This window comes from Protopterus annectens, chromosome 13.part0 (genome assembly GCF_019279795.1).
Source record: "Protopterus annectens isolate FY-2018-M chromosome 13.part0, PAN1.0, whole genome shotgun sequence".
Classification (NCBI taxonomy): domain Eukaryota; kingdom Metazoa; phylum Chordata; order Ceratodontiformes; family Protopteridae; genus Protopterus; species Protopterus annectens.
The window spans coordinates 1,128,502,969-1,128,527,624 of NC_056747.1; the positions used below are offsets into that span (position 1 = coordinate 1,128,502,969).

At 38.6% G+C, this 24,656-nt stretch overlaps 1 protein-coding gene across 5 annotated transcripts in view; it reads left to right on the forward strand.

Annotated features, from left to right (window-relative positions):
* The window catches only part of ADAM11 (ADAM metallopeptidase domain 11), a 1,438,613-nt gene that overhangs the window by 932,418 nt on the left and 481,539 nt on the right, over positions 1 to 24,656 (forward strand). For 4 of the 5 annotated variants that reach the window (XM_044055102.1, XM_044055105.1, XM_044055104.1 and 1 more), the window contains exons 17-18: positions 5,627 to 5,719; positions 16,772 to 16,852. In XM_044055102.1, the coding sequence (XP_043911037.1) occupies positions 5,627 to 5,719; positions 16,772 to 16,852 (174 nt within the window). The remainder of the gene's footprint in view (positions 1 to 5,626; positions 5,720 to 16,771; positions 16,853 to 24,656) is intronic. The other variant, XM_044055103.1, reaches the window with a different exon arrangement.

Below are 24,656 nucleotides of genomic sequence, written 5' to 3' on the forward strand. Positions count from 1 at the left end.
ATAGCCCACCTAATCATGAAGGGATTCACATCTAGATCAGGGGAGGTCATCGTGCCTCTTTACTCATCCCTCATCAGGCCCATAATTGAGTACAATGGCCCTTTTGGGATGTACCTTACCAGACACCTGCAGCAACTGTAAAGACCACAAAAGTACCTCACCAAGAGGATCAAAGGGCTCAAACAGATGCCATATGCTGCCCGGTTAAAGAAACTCCAGCTCTACTCAGTGGCATACCACCTGCTCAGAGGTGATCTGTGCCTGACGTATAAAGCCATGTCCAACCCGGAATTAATGGACATGCTGCACCTCAGAAAATCCAAATCCCATCGAGCTACGCACTCGAGAGACTTGAACCTCAGCACTGAAATAAATAGGACATGCTGGAGGGACAGATTCATAACCCAGACGCTCCCTTCACTCTGGAATAAAATCCCAGTCCAGGTTAGGCAGAGTCCCTCATTGACTCTCTTCAAGAGGAATCTTGATGAGTGGATGGGGGATCATAGGTTTACCCCGGGTATCACTTCTGTGTCACTGTTAGACAAAGGCACAGTATACTAACCTCGAAAAAGGGCATAGCAAAATTAATTTAAAATGGGTGGCGAAAGCCAAACACACTCTGGCTAGGCTTATAAATGCCCTAGGGCAGATAGCCTAGTATGAACCTATGAACCTATGAGTAGGTCTGAAGCCATTTAATGACTTGTTGCCTTCCAGATACCAAGTAACCATGACAAGGAGTTTTGTGAAAGTCCTGTTGAGGAGAGTTGCATAAGTAGATTGTATTAAATTAAAAGCTTTGTTTAATATAGCACTGCTTGTTAGAGTGCATTTTTAATTTATAGTTCTGAACATTTTCCCAGAAAGCAGTGAAAGAAAATTTCAACCATAAAAGGCTACTCACACTGCAGTTATTATAATCCACCAATAACAGTTAATATGCACAATCTCTGCAGAAGTAAATGTCATGTGAAAAATTCCAATTTAAAGAGATCTGTAACCAATGAAAATGTTGCTGCTGACAAACAATGTTGCAAATCAGTGCTTCATCTTCAAATTCAGTGCCTGCTGCCCTTGAAAAATAAAATTGCCTGTTACTTTAAAAAATGATGTGCTGGTGATATGAAATGGTTAACGGCTGGCAAACAGACATCATATTCATAGTTACTAGTAGACATCACATCCAAAGGAGGTGCTCAGTCAGAGCATGCATGTGGGGCATAATCTATGGAAATATACCTTGTGGAAGTACCCTTTTTTAGCTGAAAGTTAGGCCAGGGAGCGGCATGCAACCGTTGACTTTCCATGCCTTACAAGACAGTCTGTGTCCTGAAGAGGCTTCATAGAATGAACACCTATGAGAAATTTAGTAAGATACTGGTTGATTTCTTTTGAGATTGCAAAACAAGTGGGATAATATTTTGGTTTGTGGATTACTGAATAAACCTGTGTTTTACAGATTTATTGCCTCCACTGTCTTTCTAGAACTTACATTGGTGGCATGTGCATGGACAGAGAATTGCAGATTTTTACTTCTTCACAGTACCTCTGATGTCACGTACAAACCATATTCCAGCTAAAATTTCCTGTATTTCTTGTACTGTTACTGTTATGCTCTTAGGATGGATAACTGGTGTCTGCAGCCATGGAGTAATCACTGGGTAGAACTGTAGAGCCACAGGTGGAGATTGACCAAAGACTGGTGGAACTGAAGAACTGATTATGCTGGTCAGCATGGATGCTAACCCCAAGACTGTCCATCTCCGAAGACACTTAGCCATGGAGGATGCAAGCACGATGTTCCTATTGCTTCTTTCTCCTATTTTCAGTTAAAAGATACCTTCACATAGAGGAAAATAAAGAAAGGAAACACATTCTGCATTGGTCGTTAGTGCCAATATCTTACAGGACACTAGTAATGAGGTTAGCCCATAGTCACGTTAGGAAGTCAGCTAGGGATGGACAAAAGTACATCAAGGGCATTAGAAAAATTTTGGTGGCCAATCATAATGAACAAGATAGAGAACTTTGGATTCTCTCATCAAGAATTCCAGGAAACTGCACTAAATCCTGGGTATAAAAGTCCCTTGATCCCAATGCCTGTCATCAAAGTGTAATTTGAACATACTGCCAAAGATATCATGACGCCACTGGTAAATGTCAACAGAATGTGTCAGTGTCTTCTATGCCATAATCAACTATTTTACCAAATTCCCGGAACTACTGCCATTACACAAAGCTAATGCTAAGACTATTTCCAGAAAATTGTTGCTGTTATTCCCCAGATTGGGGATCCCTAAGGAGATGCTTACTGACCAAGATGCTTCCTTTATGTCAGGGCTACTGTTCCAGTTAGACCAAGGTATACCCTTTATGCCAGGGGTGTTGTTCCAGTTAGACCAAGGTACTCCCTTTTATGCCAGGGGTGCTGTTCCAGTTAGAGCAAGGAACCCCCTTTATGTCGGGGTGCTGTTCCAATTAGACCAAGGTACTCCCTTTATGTCGGGGTGCTGTTCCAGTTAGACCAAGGTACTCCCTTTATGTCAGGGGTGCTGTTTCAGTTAGATCAATGTACTCCCTTTATGTCAGGGGTGCTGTTCCAGTTAGACCAAGGTACTCACTTTATGTCGGGGTGCTGTTCCAGTTAGACCAAGTTACTCCCTTTATGTTGGGGTGCTGTTCCAGTAGTGTCAGTGTTTTTAAGTCAAACAGTTGAAGACATCAGTCTACTATTGTCAGGCTGATGGGTCAGCAGAAAAGTTTAATACAACACTGACATACATACATACATACATACATACATACATACAATACCCCCCATTTGAACTTTTGTATTTCAGGCATCCAAGAGTTCTGCTTGTCATTGCTAAAGGGACTTGGGAATAGGAAGAAAAGATCCCAATCAGAACTGTGATAGAACACACGTAGGATTACCAGATAAACTAATGCTGGTTCTACCCATGGCAATGGAGAACATGTGAAAAGCCAAGGAGCTGCAACACCATCTGTATAACAAGAATGTGCAGCTCAGAGAATTTAACCCAGGAAATTAGTTACTTGTGCTGGTGCCGTCAGTGGAAAACATTTCTGTTCAAATGGCAGGGTCATCATTTGACATGATAGAAAGCACTTGGAATGAAGGTTAGTCAAAGACTTTATGGAGTACCAAATTCATAGAAATAGTAACAGAAGAGTTTCAAAACTGGTCAAACTAGACATTATAGAAGAACCAGAAAAAGAGAGGAACATCCCAGTAGTGCTAGTCTCTAAGCCTGGTAGCTGTCTCTTTCATAGAACTGGTGAGTTGATAGTGAAACTAGGGAAGGCCAGCCACTTGACAGCACTAGAGTTGATGAACAGGAAATACAGATACCAGTTATCGTGCTCCGTCAAATAGAAAAACAGCTTTCATAACAGTTGGTGAACTATTTGGGTATATAGTGTTACCATCTGGAATACATGGAGCCACAATTCCCCTTCAGAAGATGATATTTAAAATACTGAAATTACGCTCACAATACGCTACTGCATCCCTGGGTGATGAAGTCATTTATTCAGAGGACTGGGAATCTCAATTACCTAAGGTGCCGACCATGTTTTAATCATGCATGCCATGTTTTATTCCGTAAAACAGGCAGGCTTGACTGCAATGCTAAGAAAAGTAAAATAAACAGGGTATGATAGAGGCCAAGTACTTAGGATACCTTATAAGAATAGCAGTAAGACACAACTAAAAAAGACAATGACTATAAACAACTGGCCTGTGCCTTCTACTAAGAGACAAGTGAAGTCTTTCCTTTGGACTGTTTGCGTACCACAAAAAATCTGTGCCTAATGCTGGGACTATTGCCTTACCTTTGATAGCCTTCACAAGGGTAAACATTTCTGTCAATGTGCAATGATCTCTTGTGACAGACAGAGCCTTTAATGAACTAAAAAGTATCCATTGTTCTGGATTCATGGTGTACTAAAGAGTTTGTCTTATATAGTGACATATCAGAGGTAGGCATGAAGGCAGTTCTCACAACATGCAAGATGAGTTTCTGATATGCAGTATCAGTTGGAAGCTGAGCAATTAAGTGGACAAAGTCCACTGGACTTTCCATGTCTTGAAATACTGCCTGTTAGGTACTGGAGTAGTTCCAACAGTAAAGTCATCAAATAATTTGTGGGATCTTAGCTTGTTGTTTAATTATTTACAGTGAATTCCATTGAACTTAGCAATTCTTTTAACTTTGCTTTCATTTCCATGAAGTGCTTTGCTAACTAATGGGCTGCACCCAATTTTTATGCATAATTCAGTGACTGTCGCAGGTACTGCTGAATTTGTGGCTGGTCATTGGAGTCTGTTCTATCTCAAATCCAGCATATTTATGCTGAGAAATGGAGGTATTTCCTCAGAAAATGGTATGTGGAATATGGAGCATAGTACTTTCTGTCTCCAGAAAAGTTGTTTAGCTGTTCAAAACAAGTAACAATTACTCTATACTACACACTGGCCTATATAAATCAGTGTACAAAGCAAGTTATGGCTGAGCAATCAAATATTTCTGTCCAATTTGTCATATTTTGCTTTGAAATGGTGAAACATGGCAGTTTATATTTTCTGAAATTCTGCTGTTCTGCAGCTTACATTTCTCTGTCATGTTCACACACTCCTCTGTTATTCTATCTGTTTCCTTTCTTTCATTTGCTGTCTCTATGAAAAAAAAAAAAAACATGTTTAGCATTCTGCATTTCTTTCCTATGTTATTTCTCAACATTTTGGATTCTTTCTCTCTAGTACACTAAAAATGCTTCTACTACCCTACCTTTTACTTTAATCTCTTCTTCAAAAGAGTATTTAATAGGTAATTCTGTTTTTAAGTTACATATCCTTTTCTTGGCTTTCTGAAATTGTGACCTCGGCTTTTTGTACATCCCATCTCATCATTTTCTTCATAGATTATAGTACAATCCAACGGAAATGTAGAGCAACCTTTGGCAGCGACATATGCCTGTTCTTAACTCTGCTGACTTCTGCACAACATTCTCTTAACAGGCATCCTACCTCCTCTCCACAATGATAAAAATTGTCGTAAATGTCTCCATTTATTCTGCTCATTCATCCTGTATTAAATCATGCTGGTTTCTGAATGCAATTTGTGAGTTTCATAGCTTCTTGGCTTTGGAACACTAGCTTGGCCATTCTCAGCAATTCAAGTAAGTCTACAATAGCACACAGAGTAATTACATTTAAATGATTTCATTTGTTTATGTTATCTGCACAAAGTGGGTTTACAGCTGCTGCTTTTTTCATTACTATGCCCATTCATTACACTGTCTCTGTCTTTGTATGATGGATGTCAGCCAGAGTTTATTTTACAGCTGTTTATTTTCTTCTCTAGTGTGTCTGACACAGCAGAAGCTCAGTGACTGACCTGGAAAAGATCATTTAAATTCCAGCTGTTTATAAATTCACTCATGTTTCAGTGTGTGTGTGTGTGTGTGTGTGTGTGTGTGTGTGTGTGTGTGTGTGTGTGTGTGTGCGCGTGCGCACGTCTGATCTTGCATCACTCCTTGTTGTTATGTTAAAATAACAGGAATCTGCAGCCATTCAAAACTGTATTTTTTTTCCCTGTAGGATTGTCCAAAAGCTGGAGGGAACTGCTGCAAAAAATGTACCCTTTCCCATGATGCCATGTGCAGTGATGGACTGTGCTGCAGGAGATGCAAGGTGAGGAACTATTATGCAGGTCTGAAATTCAGTGAAAATGAGCTGATTTAACTGAATAGAGGGAAATGCAGTTAAGTCAGATAGTCAACATTTCACGTTCGACATGTTTCCACAGTTCATTATTATTCCAGAAATAAGTTCTTTACATAGATCATCCACTAAAATGGAACTAAATGATGAGTTTAGAATAGTAGAGATGCAAGTCATAAATGAGTCAGTGTTCACTGATGTTTCCTTTGTTGGGTGTGAATTTGCTCAGCGGCATTTCTTTTTCTTCTGTGTAATACTCCATCCGGAAGAAGATGTCCACTTCATTTCATAGGTTCATTGGAGGTTACTAGGCTAGTTGCCCTAGACCCCTTACAAGCCTGGCCATGTTAATCCCAAGGTGCCCCAATTGTCCTTATTAGTTGGGTGAGTCTATGGTCAACACGAACAACCCCTTTACATGAGGGACACGGGTGCCACCCCCACGGTGAATTTGCAGTCTACCATCCGTTTGTCCAGGTTTCTCTTGAATAGGGTCAGTGAGGAGCTCTGCTTCACATGAATTGGAAGTTTATTCCAGAGGAGCAGCAGTCTCGGGGAGATATATATGTCTCTCCAGCATGTTCTGTTAATGTCACGGGATAGATAAAGATCCTTGGAGCGAGTGACTCTTCTGGCATTAAATTTGTGGATGTGCAGCATTTCCATCAACGCAGGGTCAGAGACTGCCCTGTAGGCCAGGCACAAGTCACCTCTCAGCAGCCTATACAATACAGAGTGCAGTGATAGGGCTTTTAGTGTATCCATGTATGTCATAATATGGAGGCCCTGTATTTTCTTGGTGAGAAACCTCTGTGGTCTCTCTAGCTGCTACAGTTCTCTGGTGAGGTACATGTAAAAGGGAGCATTGTACTCCATTAGTGGTCTGATGAGGGTTGAGTACAGTGGGGTTATAACATCCTTAGACCTGGATGTGATACCCTTACTTATGAGGTGTGCTACAGAGAATGCTTCACTTAACACTGTGGAAACATGGTGGTCAAAGTTCAGATTGCTGTCTACCTGTGTTCTCAGGTCTCGCACCACTGGATTTGATTTTAGGGGGGTGTTGCCAATACTGTAATTGGGGGAAATTCCACTTTGACAAAGGGAATAATAATGCACTTTTTTGTGTTTCGTTTTAGACTGTGTCTTTAGCACTAATCATTTGTTTGTGTTAGCCCCTCCTGTAATATTTGTTAACATCCTCGGGAGACTCAATGATTACACCCAATTTGGAATCATCAGTGAGCTTGGTAAGCCGAAGGCCATCTATTTTAGTCTGGACTTTAGAGAAATAGATTCTGAACAGTAAAGGGCCCAGCACAGATCCCTGTGGTACACCACAGGTGACGGGACCTCAGGTAGAGGTTGAGTCTCCAACTTTGACAGTATGTGTTCTGTCACTGAGCCAATTGGCTACCCATCTAGTGATGTAAGGGTTAATCCCCAGCTGGGAGAGTTTCTCAATGATATCTGAGTTGGAGATTGTGTCAAAAGTCTTGGTCAGATCAAGATAGGTGTTATGCACTGTCTTACCTTCATCTAGGGCTTTGGTGACTTTCTCGAAGAAGTCTGTTTGATTTAATAGGCATGATCCACCCTTAACAAAGCCAAATTGGGTTGGATCAAGAGTCTGAAGGTCGCTTATGTACTTCTGATAAGGTCCATAATGATTCTTTCCATGGCCTTGCAGATGAGGCTGGTTAGACTTGTGGATCTATAGTTCCCAGGGTCAGTTGATGTTCCCCCTTTGTGCAAGGGAATTACTGTTGCTGTTCTCCACTCCACTGGAACAAAGCCAGTTCTAAGGCTATGGTTAAACAGAACATTAAGTGGGTCCACTATGTCCTGTTTTGGATTACTTAGTAAGTAACCTGAGCATTTACACACAGATCAATGGTTTAGACAAAACATCACTTTAATTGCGAATGTACTCTTTAAGAACATACGCATGCATGCTTGCACTCAGAAACACACAAATGCACGGGTGTGCACACAGATGGCAGTAGCTGCATAAGATATGCATTTCTGCATGCTTTTCTCATGAACTTTGTTTTTTTCATCTGGGAGCTCATACTGAAGAAAACTAATTTTCAGATCTAGCTTCTGGAAGTATTAAGCCGTAACACTTAATAGTTTGCACTAGGCACATTCTGATATATGTGTGCATTTATATGTACATATATAAGTATATGAAACTACACAATGTATTCAAACTGTACCCAAACAGACAGATAGAGAGAGAGACAGAGAGATATGAATCTGTATGAAATGCACCGTTTATTTATTTATGTGTTTGTATTTGTTTACTGGGGTAGAGCACTGATCTGCCTGGACCCTTTTCAGACTCGGCCCATGGGAGATGTCTGGTTAAGTTGTTAAGTAAATAATGTTCAGTCCTTTGGAAGATACATTAAACTGAGTGTGCCATTGCCTGAGTTGGTGGTAGCTCAGGTGGATGTAAAATATCGTATTGAAAAGAGCAGAGTTTCTTTATTACATAGTCATAAACAATAACTGACATCCATTGATTAAAAAATTCACCTTATAAAATTGAAATAATCATAAGGAAATAGAACAATAAAAATAATTCATCCTCCCAGCTTTTTGATCATAACCAAAATTTTTGTCTGTGTAGGATGTCTGTCAAATAACATATTTTACTAAATAACCAAGACAAATATGACTCCAAAGGTAAATGATCTACTCAACAGTTTAAAAGTAATGAAAAATGCAAAGAGCGACACCAATGTATGTTCCAGGCCTAAAAATTATTTAATAAAATAAAATATAAAAATAGTAAAAGTTGGTGAGTGCTTTCACAACATAAACGGTTCCTTCATCAGACTGATTTAATGTTACACTTCAGTGAAACAAGGCATAACAAGGCACTATAACCAATCGTATTACACATTTAATACCAGTCTGATGGTCTTTCAAATTTCACTAGCTGTAACACTAAGACAAATCAAAGAAGACATAAAATAAAAATGACCATCAATGATAGGTGGCTTAATATAACATTGTAACTAATCACACTACACATTTGTTAACCATTCAAGTGGCTTGGAAAATAGTAATACAGCCACTCAGATTCCACTTAGTGTAGGTAGTATTATAATTGAATGTATAGGTTCCTTACAATGAGTTATCTTCCAATCATAAGTACAAAGGGAAAGCAGTATAGCTAATCATATAGCAAGGTTACTAACCAAAATACAGCCATTCCGGCTTTACTTAGTGTAGCATTGTAGCCATTCCTGTTCCACACTTGAGAATATCTTACTAAATACTACTTCTTGGCATTTTGCTAACCATAAGAACCAAATAGCGGAGATAAATATTCTTTCTCAATGCTTGCATCCAGCAAAACTCCATAGTCTCCAAATCTTTTAAAAGCCATTGATACTTTTGATTTGTTTTGAACTGAAATGCCTTAACTCATTATAGCTGAATATGCCTCCTGGTGTTTCTGCAGTTACCTCACACTGACACCTCTAGGCATCAAATGTCACTTGTTCATATTTGCATTAGCAATTCCAAAACAATGCTTCATACAAGGTATCAGAATATTTAATCTTAAAGTATACATGATGGCAAACACAATTGCATTGATATTTGACTTCTGTCTAATGCATCTAAAGTGATATTGGATATGATTTGTATACTGTTTATTTGTACTGTGATTATTTTCATAGTTCTCTGAATATCTCAACATTCAGTTAATACAAACAGAACTACATAGCCTCATACGTAAGCGCACACCTATATGAAGAAAATTCTGCTGGCAATATGTCTTGCTTGAACAGTTACCGAGTATCATAAGCTGTTTATAAAGTATTAAAAAATAATATTCACTGCCTTTCAAACTCAATGAATGCCACTAATGTAAAGATTCATTAATCTTGAACAGTCTGCCATTTACAGTTTTCTAGTTCCAGAGATATAAATATTTGTTTGAACTATGAGGCAATAACTTCATTTGTTTAAAGACTCGAGCCATACCCACTGGAAGTTAAAAATACATAATCTAAAGAGCTGTACTGGAGGGAATGAGTTAAGTAAGACACCCCCAAAATGTTGACATCTACTACCTTTTAGGGAAACATTGTCGTCATCTTCATTTATGTTGCATCCTAGCCCATGACTCATGCTTCCTGCTAAAGTTTTATACCTTATGATTTGTTTAACAGGTAAGTTTAGTACTTTAGCTTCTGCAAAAAATCAGACCATTTTGGTATTCCCCATACCTAAGGTTCCGCTTTCTATTTCTCTGTTTTTCTTGAGCAATTCTCTTAACATATCCACCTTCATAATAAAGAAATTCTGTAATACATGTATGCCACTCTTTTCTCTCAGCCACAAAGCTGTGCAAACTAATCTTCCACTGATATATCCAGGTCTATATTATATGAACGAAAGTGCATATAAGCGAATGCTCAATGAGCAAAAATCCTGGACATCGAAAACAATATTTTGGGGGGCAGCCCCCCGCTAAATATATATTCCAACTCCGAGATCATACTACAGTGAGGAAAGGGCAAAAACTACAATCTTCACTGTACTGCCATCACACAACAAGCACCTACATGTCCGGGCGTTTCGCTCATTAGAGAATTTGCTTATATGAACTTTCATTCATAAATATAGACTTGATATATCCTATAGTGAAATTCTTTAATTTCTACTTCCCCACTGAATCATATCCCCTTTTCCTTTTGATAACTATCCTAAAACATATTGTTATCTCTTAAATACAAAATTAACCAATAAATTTATATCCTTAGCTTTAATGTTTTATTTTATATATATATATGTATATATATGTGTGTGTGTGGATCTACGTCATAATATCAAAGACCCATATACTCAAATGACAGAAGATCGAGGCGATGATAGAGAAAATCCTTTTCACCGAAACTGTAAAATAACGAAACCAGGAACATTGAACTAGACAAGTTACCAGATGTCCGGTCTTCACTTAAAGGGACATGTCTCCAGCTACAAGCAGCCTATACTAAGTATCAGCAGTTTTGCAGGGAGAAAGCTCCCCTGTGCCCCCCATGTTGGGGGCTTCACCCCCACACCCTCTCTAAATTATATATACCAACTCTTCTGAGATTGCTCTACAGTGAGAAAAGGGTATATTTCCCAAGCGTCACTGTACCACAATCTCCATTCCAAACTGCTGATACTTACTTAGTGTAGGCTGTCTGTAACCAGAGACGTGTTCTTTTAAGTGAAGACCAGACATCTGGTAACTTGTCTAGTTTGGTGTTCCGTATTTTGTTATTTTATATAGATATATATATATATATATATATATATATATATATATATATATATATATATATATATATATAGATCTACTTTCAAATTGTGAATTACCATATGATTAAGTTTTACTTCGAGACCAAAAACTCGAATCCACACATAACTGGAAGTTGACATGAACGAAGAACACATTGTCGAACAGACGTATAATTACTAATGCCCAAGTCTATAAGTAGTGTACTATCCCTTTAAAGATTTGTAGTTTGTACGCAAGAAAAATGGCAGGTATTACTTTTATAGTGCTGAAACTGCCTAAAATATGAATAGAACAACATTTTACCAAAAAAGTAAGGAAGTGTGTCTACAGCAGGCCACATTACTACAATTTTCTATTTGTTTAATGTTATTATTATTATTAAAGATTTATTTAATTATTCATAATTTGAAATGGTGTTGCAGAGTATGTTTAGATGTAATGCAGTTGAATTACAGTACATGCATACCTCACCGGCTGGTTTCCTCAATGTAGTATGATCTTGTAGTTGATAAATTTGCAGGGGGGTGGGGTGATGCAGAGGGGCTGTGATCCCCTGCAAAAACGTAAAAACAAAATTGTATTGGGTCTTGGGCATGTGGTGGGTCTGCCTTTCTATTTTCAATCTTCTGATATTCAGTATTTGGAAGTTTCAGTGATTTGTGGATTCGGGGTTTTGGTCTCGATGAAGTAAAACTCGATCATTTGGTAATTCATAATTTGAAAGTAGAGCCATATGTAATAAATATATATATATATATATATATATATATATATATATATATATCTATGCAATGATATAAAAAGACCCCTGGATTAACTTCATGGACTTCCCCTCCCATTTTGTAACTTCACTATAAACAGTATTCCTTCTGATATAATTTAATCAGGATCCCAGTAAAAAAGTCTAATATTTCTTTTTACATTTCCCTGGGAAAATAAAGCTAAGAAATTTGCTAGACCCATAAGCATCTCAGTTATTAAATAAACTTTCTTCATAAAAGTTTGAAAGTATTGTGAAAGTTAACGGTGTCCTTTATTTGGAAATCAATTTCCTATTGTCTCTAATTAATTTCCTGTGCACCAAAGGTATGACCTAAAAGGTTTTATTTCCACTAGATATTTTACCTAGTATCCCAATGTCCATCCCAAACCCTTTACATTTCTCCCTATTTATTTTCCTGAAATCCTTTGCATTCCCTCAAATATGCCAATAACTGTTTATTCTCAGAACTTAACATTAAATCATCTACATTAACTAAATAGTTTGTAATTTCCATCTCCTTAACTAACTCCAGTCATCCACCTAAAAACTGAACATGTACAAGTTTTATTACCACAGTCATGACTAAGAAAAAAGAATGCCACTTAGTGGGCATCTCTGCCCAACTCCCCCCCCCCCACATTATATCTCCCCAACCAGTTATTAACAATATGACGGTTAGCCTCTGTATACTGTATGTATCAGTCACTGCGTTATGATACCAAAATCATTTTGCCTTGCAATAATGTTACCCATACTGGTCTGCATGATCTAAGCTATCAAAGGCCTTTGCTATATAACATATCAAAAGTACCCCTGTCTTCTCACCTGTATCTCATACACCACATGTTTCATTAGCAATAAGAGTTCCTTAATCTGCTTTTCTGGCACACTTTACATTCCTGTCATCACATACCTACTAATAGCTTATTTTAATCTACCCTTTATGACTTTCGTCATGATTTTGTAGTTTGTTTTACGTGGAGCAATAGATCTTCAGTTTTTCCTATCTCATTTATCAGCCCCCTTTTCCATTTGAAAACCTTACGACAGTGTGTTATACGCAATTATTATGACGCCTAAAGCAAGACATTCATTCAAAACATCAAAACATACATTTCTTGCAAGTCTTCTGTGGAAATAGTTAAAATAAATAAATAACTGAGTGTCTAACAGAGAGCTGTCTTTATCTTCCTCTTCTAGTACCATTATAAGGTCATCATTTTCTTTTCAATAAAATTGTTAAAAAATGTATCTGTTCTGAATGCCAGTGTCTTCATTCTTTAGTCTCTTTCCATACTTTTGTATAAATTCCCCATATATTTATTTATGATAGGCATAATATTTTGCTTATCATTTTTTCTGTCGCAGTGTCATCAAACAATCCATAAATTGCATTTTTACACCTCTTAACCCTCTGACCTGAAAAATGTAATACTTCCTTTATTCCTTTAAAAATATCTGTCTGTACAGCAACAGCTGCACCCTTTGTCAATATTTTCATACATTTATTTTCCTTTCCTTTTGTATGTTTTTACTGAATAATCATATTTCTGAAGTAACAGTCTATAAAAATACTTCTCCCACTCCCAGTGATGTCATTCTTTTTATATAACATACATTTTTTTGTATATTTGTTTTAAATCCTATCCACCAAGCAGTAAGAGACAGATAAAAATCTTTCATGGTTAAATGCTGTCCCCATAATGTTTTTGCATGGCTCTTCCAAGATTCTTTCTGTACAAATTTACCCATTTGGTCATTCATTTTTTTTTTAAGTTCTTGCCTTCTTCATTGCAAGCTGCTGCCATCCCCATAATACAATGGTTAGAAAATTCTGTCAGTTTTTTTGCCTCCTACTACTTTTTGTAAACTCTTAGAAAATAAAAAATAGTCTATCTCCATCTGTCATTCCCCTTTTTAATATGTATACATTTCATTCTGCTCTAACTGCAAATCACTGTACCAATCCTTAAATCTCTAGCTATATAGTTTGCCTTATATACCTTGTATATTTCAATTAAAGTTACCCGATAGCACCATTGTTACTAAATTCGGTGTTATGTATGCCCTCACTTCCTACAATAAGCTGCATCTGTCCTCATATTTTGTAGTAGCGTATAATGGAATTATTCTAACTATACTGTGTAACCATTGCAGACACCACCAATTACTACTTGCCCATATTATTAAAAAAAATCTTTGATTACTACTTGCTGTTTATAAAGAAAAGCAGTACCTGAATAGGTCTGAGTCCCAAAGAATGACACCCCCACACACAATTTACTAAGATGCATTTTTCCCATCGAGCACAACATGTCCAGAAGAATTATAAAATCATATTTTCTTAACCACTATAGTACAATAGGGTGTCAACATTCACCCTTAATGATGTTAATATTTATAGATAATATAGAAACATTAACCCTTGCTTTTTATTTCACTCTTTCTACCAATGCCTTTTAGACTTTTTTCATCTGTGCATTCTACTACCTATGGTATCACTTTATCTTCTGTGACTCCTCCTTATACTGAGTGCTATGAGTCCCCCTTCATAAATTCCTATAGGATCCTGACTGTTGTCAGTGTCTTCTTCTTCAGGTTCTTTGAAAGCATTATTTAATAACTGACAGGTATTTATTTCTGCCTACATGTCATGTGCATTAGTCTTACTGTTTAAAGCCCTACAGATTATTCCTTATGCTGCTCTGCTTGAGCCCTTTTGACTGCTCTTCCCCTTATATTGCAGTTGAACGTTCCTCTTATAGGTTCATATGTTGGTACTAGGCTATCGGCTTTAGCGCCTATACAAGCCTAGCCATAACAATTCCCTGGATATTTCTTCCCACAGTATTTACTTCTCTGGACCCCTGTCTAGCAGGGTGACTGACATGATCCCCGGGGTGAATTTCCTATCTCTCATCCAATCATCAAGGTTCCTTTTGAAGAGGTCCAAGGAGGCGCTCTGCTTGACATGTATGGGCAGTCTATTCCAGAGTATGGGGAGTCTCTGGGTCAGGAAGCTATCCCTCCAGCATGTTTTGTTCATTGTGATGATAAGGTTTAGATCCCTGGAGCGTGTGGCTCTGAGGGATTGGGATTTCTTTAAGTGGTGCATGTCCAACAGCTCAGGGTTTGACATGGCCTTGTATGTTAAGCAGAGATCGCCTCTGAGTAGACGATATGCCACAGAGTATAGCTGGAGTTTTTTTAGATGGTCAGCATATGGCATCTGCTTTAGGCCTGTGATTCTTTTAGTGAGGTATTTCTGGCCTTTCCAGCTGTTGCAGATGTCTTGTGAGGTACATACCAAACGGGGCATTATACTCTATAATGGGTCTAATGAGGGATGAGTACAGTGGGACAATGACCTCCTTTTTTCTGGATGAAAAGCCCTTAGTGATGAGGTGTGCCACATAGAAGGATTTCCTGACTGTTGTGGCGATGTGGTTATCGAAAGTGAGACCACTATCCACCTGTGTCCCTAAGTCTCTCATCACACTTTCAAAACTGACTATCAAACCAAGTATCCTTCACTACTACACTAGTGTACTGTAACAGACATTATTTAATTGTAAGCACTTTATCCTCACATTTACTGCATCTTTTGAAAGGACAAACATTTATCAGGTGGTCCAATTTCCTGCCGAAAAAGTTTGTCTTAGGCTGGCCCCATCACATAAAGCCCTTCTAAAAACATTTACAGCACAAACACTAGGCAAATGAACAATAGCATTCTGTATAATTTTCAGTGTTACCCCTGCTTCTCAGCCACCATTCCAAAAACCCCTGACATCTTAACTTTTTTCCATCAAAAACAGACTGAGATTCTTTTTCAAAATACTGTTTTACATCTTTATAGTCAATATCAGTATTTCTAAATCATATATTTTTATCTGTAATCATAAACTATAAATAAAACATTCAAATAAGCTTCACAGTCCTGTTTTTTATTTAAAAAGGGTTCACACATTTAAATGCCAGTTCATGTGTTTCAAAACACGTCAGAAAAGCTTCTAGTTCTCAGTTGAATAACAGCACACACATCCATTGGAACAAATCCTAAAGGCTTAACAGTATAATCCCACAGTCTACTTGTACTTTTATCTGTCCATTTCTTGTTCTAATATAAATCACAGGTCTTTTTTTTTCTTATTGTAATCCCCAACTGCTGTAACACCAGCAAAAGTAAGTCTTGTTTTTGTTACGATATGCCTCCCTGGCTCACTCTGTCTCCTTGCTTCCTTCTTGACCCCTCAACTTTCCACATCATATGCATCATCATCCAACCCAATGCCTGCCTGGAAGTAGGTTTCTGAAGGGACACCAGTCCTTTCTTCTGGAAACTACTTTTCCATCATATCATCCCAGTATAAAGGAAACTCAGCTACTGGCTCCTCCGACATCATCGACACCAAAACTTCATCCTGTAATCCTCCGGACAGCAGTCTAACTATTTCAGTGATATCACCAATAAATGTACTGCTTCCATATTGTGGGTAACCATGGCCTGTGCTGTACCTGCCCTGTCTGTTCTACTGTACTCTTCTACAAAACGAGTAAGGGAAGTTCCATGGTACCCTGACCATATTTCCCCTTTTTCAGCATAACTACCACCTTGGGTCCCCCTTGAAAAGAAGCCTCCAGCCTACTGGAACTAACCCAGTCAACAAAGAATAAATAAATAAATGATTATCAGGAAAATTAATGTGTTGTTGTTGGAAGTTGAATAGAAACCTTCTGCTAGTTCATAAAAAAGTCTCAACAGATGTGTTTGAGAGCTATGGAGCTGTTTTTAGAAACTGATGATTAATTACTGTGTTTTGGTGCCTACTTGTTGTATATTTTTGTAACCTGGTGTTTATTAGCAGTGAAATTCCACAGTAGTTTGCTATCACGATAATATTTCAAGTTGGATATGTGTATTTTCATTTCTTTCTTTTGGTTTCAGTATGAGCCTAGGGGTGTGGTTTGCCGGAATGCGGTGAATGAGTGCGATATCCCTGAGGCATGTACAGGGGATTCAAACCATGTAAGTCAAACAGAATCTTGTCAAACATTTCATGTGGGACTGTTTCCTCAGTCTATAGTTATTATTTTTAGGGATCAGGTCACACCATCACATTTCTATCCTACAAAGAATAAGCATCCAGCAAATGCTAGTGTTATACCTAAACATCTGTGATCATTAAGTTTTTCTTAATTAGATTGCATAGCTCTACTGAAGTTGTTTTGCAGTGTGCCTTTTTGAACTGGTGCATGAGAGAAATCCTATACAAAAAGCCTTTTACCCTAGTGATGCATTATCTCTGCACCTATTTGTGAGTACATGTTAAGGCAGTATTGTTGAAAAAAAGCATTTGTAGTATTGCATCCTAAAAGAGCTAGTCTATATAATTGTATGCCAAGCAGAGTTTCACAAGTAACCTGTGCTACCTCAGGCCTATGTCACTCCCATTTTTAGTTCTTTTTTTGTATTAATTTATTGACTAATGTTTCAATAATAGTAATTACTCAGTTTGCAAAGAAATCAAATCTTGGCTCACACAAAAAAATGTAGAAGCAGATGATAAAAAAATCATTAAGTCACGATCTAGTGCAGAATGCAGTGATCTGTTCATTAGCATACTTGTAAAGAAAAAGTCTGATTGCTCACAAGTTCATGGTCAGTCCAGATGAATATTTCTAATCCCTCTTTACATGTCTAATGGTTTCTTGAATTCTTTGTGTCTTGACCTGTGTCATGTGTGTAGTGGTAATATATTCCAGATGCTGGAAAGGGTGGAGATTATTCCATTGGTAGATGATGGGGCAGTATACAAGCCACTAATTCTCTGAAGCTGATGCATTCTTGATCCTGAAAATCCGTGATCTCAGCACTGGCTGTTATTAGTTGGGGCATGAATGGGGTATCTGCTTGCATGGGTAATGTGGAAATGATACCCCCCCCAAAAAAAACAAGTTACTTTTTACCAACATAAGATGAAATAAATGTCTTTTCAGGCTATATACCTCATAACTTTGGGCTTTCACTGAGTTGGTTTTTGAAAAAAAAAATCCTACAACCATAGGAATGTGGTAAGTGATACATATGTCCTTCTTGTGGTTATTAATATTTATTTTTGGAAAATATTTAGAAGATCTTAGTTGGCAACATAGATGGCCTAGGATTGACTACAGACATAAGTGATATTGAAGCTGATTCGGTAGTAGGAGACAGAAAGCAATTGATGTCACCTCACCCATCTTGAAGAGGAAGGGAGGTGATATTGGGTCTATATTGCAAAACCGAAAGAGCTATTCATTGAGTTCACTTTGGTCGACACATAAACAGCGACCGCTAATAATAGCGAAGTGCACAATGAGCAAAACTCAAAACAGCGAAAACTTTTGTTTGGCCAACAGCAAGAACCTGGTGTGATTTAGACAACAAACTACACCACGGAAAGACACCCCACACCGTAAGTAAAGAATAACGTTCCTAACGTGAAGTAGTGCACACTACCCTAGTGATATGAATTCCCTATGTGAATGTCACACAACCCTTGAAGCAACCGGACATAATTCAAATAGTAAAATGACTGAACACCATGACCAACCCCAACACACTAAACCCGTGCAGTCGAATGTAAGAAAGCAATATAAAGTATAGTCGGTGCATACAGCTACCATTTGTGTAGAGACTACATTAGACTTTTAGTAACATAGCTACAGTACATAAGAAGTCCTGAGTATTATACTCCTCCCGTTTGTGAAGTACTGACTGTAAACGGTGTTCCCGCTCTAAGGATTTCCTCTTCTTTGGGGATACTGGACAAGCTGACAGAAGCTGCACCCTCAATTCATCTACCCTATTCTGTTCACATACCAGCACTGAAATCACGGCTGGTATATCTGAGATTCGCCTACCCAGCAAACACCAAATACGCCTATGCCACCCCTCACCATGGTTCTGTGTTCGTGGTAAAGCTTTAGTATTAAGGGATGACACGTTCCAGAATGAGGTAGGGTAAACAGGTGGAAAACGTGCAGAGGCCGTAGTACATGTTAATTGTTTACGAACACGGCCAAGTATATACACATCGGAGAAATAGGATAACAGAGTCCTGCCGTCAGCAGGGAATGTCTTAGTCGACTGTCTAAATGCTGGAATGACCTCACTTTCAGACAGAAAAGCCAATGCTATCGATTGTTTTACGGAGAGTTGGAATTCAACTGACGTCCCATACATATGTGACAGCTGCAATTGTTGAACCTTTCGCCATACATTCTGTGAATAATGGAACAGACAACCTTTATTGCATACATCTGCAAAATTAGCTGCAATACTCTTCATGGTTGCCACTATGGTGGTGGTGCTGCGGTAGTGTTGTCGCCTCACAGTTAGACGTTGTACGTTCGATTCTCAGTTAGAGCGTCTTCTGTGTGTCGACATGCGTGAATGGGTATTCCTTCATTGAAGGTTGTGCGTTAGGCCCGGCAAGCCAGCACGTAAAAATCTACTGCCAATCATTAGCGGACCGGAGTTCCGCTGTGGCGACCCCTAACTGGGAAAAGCCGAAAGACTAACAACAACAACTCTTCATGGCTGCCAATTCAAAGTCACACAGCAAGTACTGTACAGTAGGACTTAGGTTAGAGTCAGTTAGTAAAGTGAATAAACAGTCCCACATGTAGTTGTATGCCTTGAATGACTTTGTAGACATTAAACAGTATACCAACAGTACACATTTCTGCTTATTGCTACGTGTGATACTTCCGTGTATACTGTAGAGTTGTCTGCAAAAATTTCCTTTTGTTAGGAAGACCCCATCCATAAACCATATTTCACACTATGAGATTCTCTGCAGTTGTAAAGAGTAGTACATGCAGGTTTGAGGGTAGATCTACCTTCCGTTGTTGCAGGAATGTAGATTGCTTTAACTTGTACTTGTCTAAGCATACTGAACTGAGGGGTATGGATGGTTTAGCATACGTTCACAGCTTCCCCCACCGCACTCTTTACCTGCTGTAGCAGCGATCTCCTGGTTGGTAGGGTTACAACACTTTCTAGAGATGTGCTAGCCAGCACATCGTCAACAACTAATGCTGGAGTGTTTCTGGTAGTACTAGCCATGTCCTTCAATTTCCGGCATGCCATATATTTCTCCACTTCTGTGGGGTCGGAGGCATGGTCATGTGATGTGGATTTTAGTAGTGTTTCCTCTACACCCTTCGTTGTTGATATCGCCCTGCCCTTACATTTGTAACTATATTTAAGCCGGCAGCACCAGTATTTCCTACATTTCAGCACCTTTTCCAGCTTATGTAAGTAACCATCAACTACCAACATCTCCTTGTCTTTTTGCGATTTTACTGTACAGTAACTATTGCCTATCACACTAGGACCTGTTAGCGTATATGTAGCCATCGTTGCATATACGGATTGCCATACACACAGTTGTGTTCCGTATCACACCTGCTTTTATCATTTCCGGTACTGAGTGTGTCGGACTACTTTGATATGTCTCATTGGCATATATACACAGCATATTGTATATTGGGATGTTGTCCTAAAGTGTAAGCTGTTATGAGAGTGTCACATACATTAACTATGAATTACTAGTGTAGGTGTGTCGTGCTATTGTTCTTCTGTTCCGTACCTACTTTACTAGGTTTGGCCAACTATGCTTTTTTGAGTTTTTGTGTTTCGCTGTGGGTGTTCTTCGATGTTTAGACGGATCGCTGTTTATGTGTCAACCAAAGTGAACTCGATGAATAGCTCTTTCGGTTTTGCAATATAGACCCGGTGATATTCCAGCACCTACTGGAGAGAAAGGTATATTGACTGAGGACTCTGCCAGGCCATGTCCATATAATAGCCTTCATGGAGAAAATATAGTACTGTACATGCCCACATAAGAAGGGTCTATATTACGTTATCAAATACTTACAACATCAAACGTTATATGGTCGACACCGTATGTTAGAAGTTATAAATATTCGAAAATTAAAGTGTAAATCTCCATAGAGAAGATTTCTGTTTACTGCACTGTAGTGCGATCTCGGACTTGGTATCTATAAAGAGTGGGGGTGTGGGGGGTGCATGGGGGCTTGCCCCCCTGCTTAAAACATTCAGGGAAGTTTTTCCTTTTTTTAAATTTATTTTGCTTTATTTTTGAATATTTACAACTTCAAACATATGGTGTCGACCATTTAACTTCGATGTTGTAAGTATTCGATAATGTAATATAGACCCCATAAGAAGATATGGGGGCTGTTGCATCTGTGTATAATAGCCACTGGAGGAAGGAGTAAGCTAAAAAAATGACTACCTGGATGATAGACTCCCATGATTACTTCTCACCACAGACTGGAACAAATAGACAGATAGATGGCTGTGTAGCACTATCACTGGTATTATTAATGAGTTTTACAGTGGAATTAGAATCTACATAGATTTGCTAGCAGTGGCTCAGGTTTAAGTGCTTAATCTGAAATACTTCTTTAATATAAAAGAAATGTTATGGTCAGGGTTAAGGTCATTCACTAGCTTCAACCAAAAAGTACCATAGCACATTTGTTTACATTGAAAAGCAAAAAGAACTTCACCAGTTTTATTCTGTAACATATTATTCTGTATCACTAAGGATGTAAGGCCTTGCATCTCAATGGAGTTTTGCAAACCCCTTGTATGAAATTGGGATTGACTTCTGGCTGAAAGATCTGTTGCAAAGGTTGCTCTAGAACATGGGAACAAGATACCTCAAAACATGAGGACAGGTGCTACACTTTATAGTTTCAGGAAAGCACTAAACAAGCATATTAAGAAAGACTCTAAATGCCACTGTTTTGACAGTCACAGCTGACAGACAACTTACACCACTTAGTTTCATTGTACAGAGTTCAGTTCTACCTTCTGCTGCATGCCTTCTCCACTTGTTTTCCACTCCCTCTTCTACTTTGAACTCAAGTTTCTGTTTCTTCTCACTTCTATTTTTAACATTCCATACTTTAGCAGTCAAAACATGCATCCTGTAGCTGTCCACACTATTCACTCCCCCTCCAGCTAAACTCCCCTCTATATTCTGCACTTTACTTCTCCCAATATGCAACCCCTCACCTTATTACAACTCTTTTAACCCACTCCCTGTAGCTGTAATTTCTACCTACTACTGTCTTATCTATTTCTCAGAAACTGTGGCAACCACGCATTTTCTCTTGCTCAGTGCAACCCTATAATGGCAATATACTGGATATAACCAGACAAAACCGACTAACTACCCTTACCGGACAAGATAATGAGATAAAACAAAGTACAATATGCAAACTTCTTTTATTACACAAAACATTGTTCAGAAGCCTCCGGCTGCGACAGTTTTCTAATAAAAAGGTCAACAGTCGTGAACAAATCAAAAGCTGTGCCAAAAAATATTAAGTAAAAATAACTTTATTTGCATTTCTCTCCAACATTGCAAAAGAAACAGAGTAGCTCAAAATTCTTTTCCTTGAATACATCCCAAAAATTCGCACTAGCTTCTATTAGCCTGAGACAGGAGAAGATACACTCTTAAATTTCAAGCAACACAGCTTAGTGCACTTTACGAGTTTGTTTTAGTCCTGTTTCTCCCATGCAATCAACTTCTGACAGAATATCAGCACTCTTACTACTATATTTAATACTTTTTCTTACAAGATCAAAATGACTGTCTACTAACTGTATATACCCAGAGAAAATTTTCCACACAAAAATCACCTTATAACCATGTTATCTTTAGAAGTGGCCATTATCTTTGAGAGCCAGGAGCAGAAACTCTTAAAATACTATAAGAAATATGTAGGTTCATAGGTTCATAGGCAGCTACGAGGCTAACAACCCATGGGGCCTTTACAAGCCTAGCCATCTGCCCCAAACTATTTGGGTCCCGAGTATAATGGGCGTCTATAATGTGGGGGCATGTTACCTCCCTACTAACATGCCCCCCCATAGATGCCTGAGTATTATGGACGTTTATATGCGGGGTATGTTGGTAAGGAGGTAACTAAGGATTTGTGTTGGGGGGCCTTAGTTAGGATAATACTTTTCTTATTTATGGCTTCTGTCCACAAGGGACATGGGGGCCAAACCAGGGGTAAATTTACGATTTCCCATCCAGTTGTAAAGGTTTCATTTTGAATAGGGTCAGGGATGAAATCTGCTTTACATTGATGTAGAGCCTATTCCATAGTGTGGGGTGATCCTTTGGTACACATATCTGTCTCTCTAGAATGTTCTGATGTTATGTTGTCCTATCTCGCCTTCATTCTTACTTAGATGGGTTCGGAGACGATCCTCGAATACACATCTGGAAGTCTCAAACATGGCCCTTGGCAGGTAGGTATCCCATGATTCAGTGGTGCGACTCCCCAGATCTCATTTGCCTCTTTACGAGGTTGGATGTGCTCTTCTTGGCCGTGGATAAGATTTTTGCCTTTTTTCACTTACCTTAAAGTTTTAGGATTCTTGCATTTATAGTGTTTTTGCAGACTTAGGTAGTTAGATTTAGCATGTAGCTTACTTTATCTCCTTCTGCTGTTGGTTGCTGTTGTTGGAACGTCATTTTTTCGCAGGCCTTATTGTATCCTGTAGTTATTGTAGTGGTGTGTTGTTTGGTATACTATTGTACTTAGTTAGTTAGTTAGCTGGTCATTTAGCTTGTTTAAATTAGAGAGCTAATCGCCCATTTTAGTTAGAGGGCTGGTAGTATTAGTGTCTGCGTGTGTTTGTTGTTCCTTGGTATCTAGGTCCATTTAAGTTAGAGGTTCTAGTGCTCTCCCCTTTGTCAGAGTTAGTTAGATTCTAATTTATCTTTCACTTAGATGTGCAGTGTTTATTAGATTAGAGTGTGTTATATATCAGTGCTCTGAGTTAGTCGCCTTTTGTAATCCTGTTGGGAACTTTCTCTATCATGTCTAAAGACTCTAGAGAGAAAGAGCATAAGCCTTCGGGCTTTAAGAAATGTATACAGAAAATTTCAATCACAGATGGGCATGTCATTTGCGTATACTGTCTCGGAGCTATTCATTTACAGGAGGATTGTAATTTCTGCCACTCCTTTAGTGCACGCTTGTTACAGGAAAAGCAAAACAAATTGATTCTCAAGGGTCTCTTAAAGCCGACCTTTGAGGAAGCTGTGCAGAGTGCTTCTTCTTCTTCTTCTTCTTCTTCATTCTCTTCTTCTTCAAAGAAGGATAAGCCATGCAAAAGGCCATCACCTGTCCCTTCGGCTCAGTCGGAGCCTCCAGAAAAATTGTGAAAACTTTCTAAACCATCTGCCTTCTCGGCTCCAGAGTCCTCAGACAACAAACAACAAACACACGCAGACACTAATACCACCAGCCCTCTAACTAAAAGTGGCAAATAGCTCTCTGATTTAAATTAGCTAAATGACCAACTAACTAACTACGTACAACAGTATACCAAACAACACACCACTACAATAACTATGGGATACAATAAGGCCTGCGAAAAAAATGATGGTCCAACAACAGCAACCAACAGCAGAAAGAGATAAAGTAAGCTACACATCTAACTACCTAGTTCTGCAAAAACACTATAAATGCAAGAATCCTAAAACTTCAAGCTAGCTAAGTGAAAAAAGACAAAAAACTTAGCCACAGCCAAGAAGAGCGCATCCAACCTCGTAAGGCAGCAAACAAGATCTGGGGAACTGCACCACTGCATCATGGGATACCTACCTGCCACGAGACAAGTTTGAGACTTCCAGCTGTGTATTCGGCCAAGTCGGAGCCGAGGATCAGCTCTGAACCCATCCAAGTAAGAATGAATGGCGAGATGGACAAGAAACATGGAATGT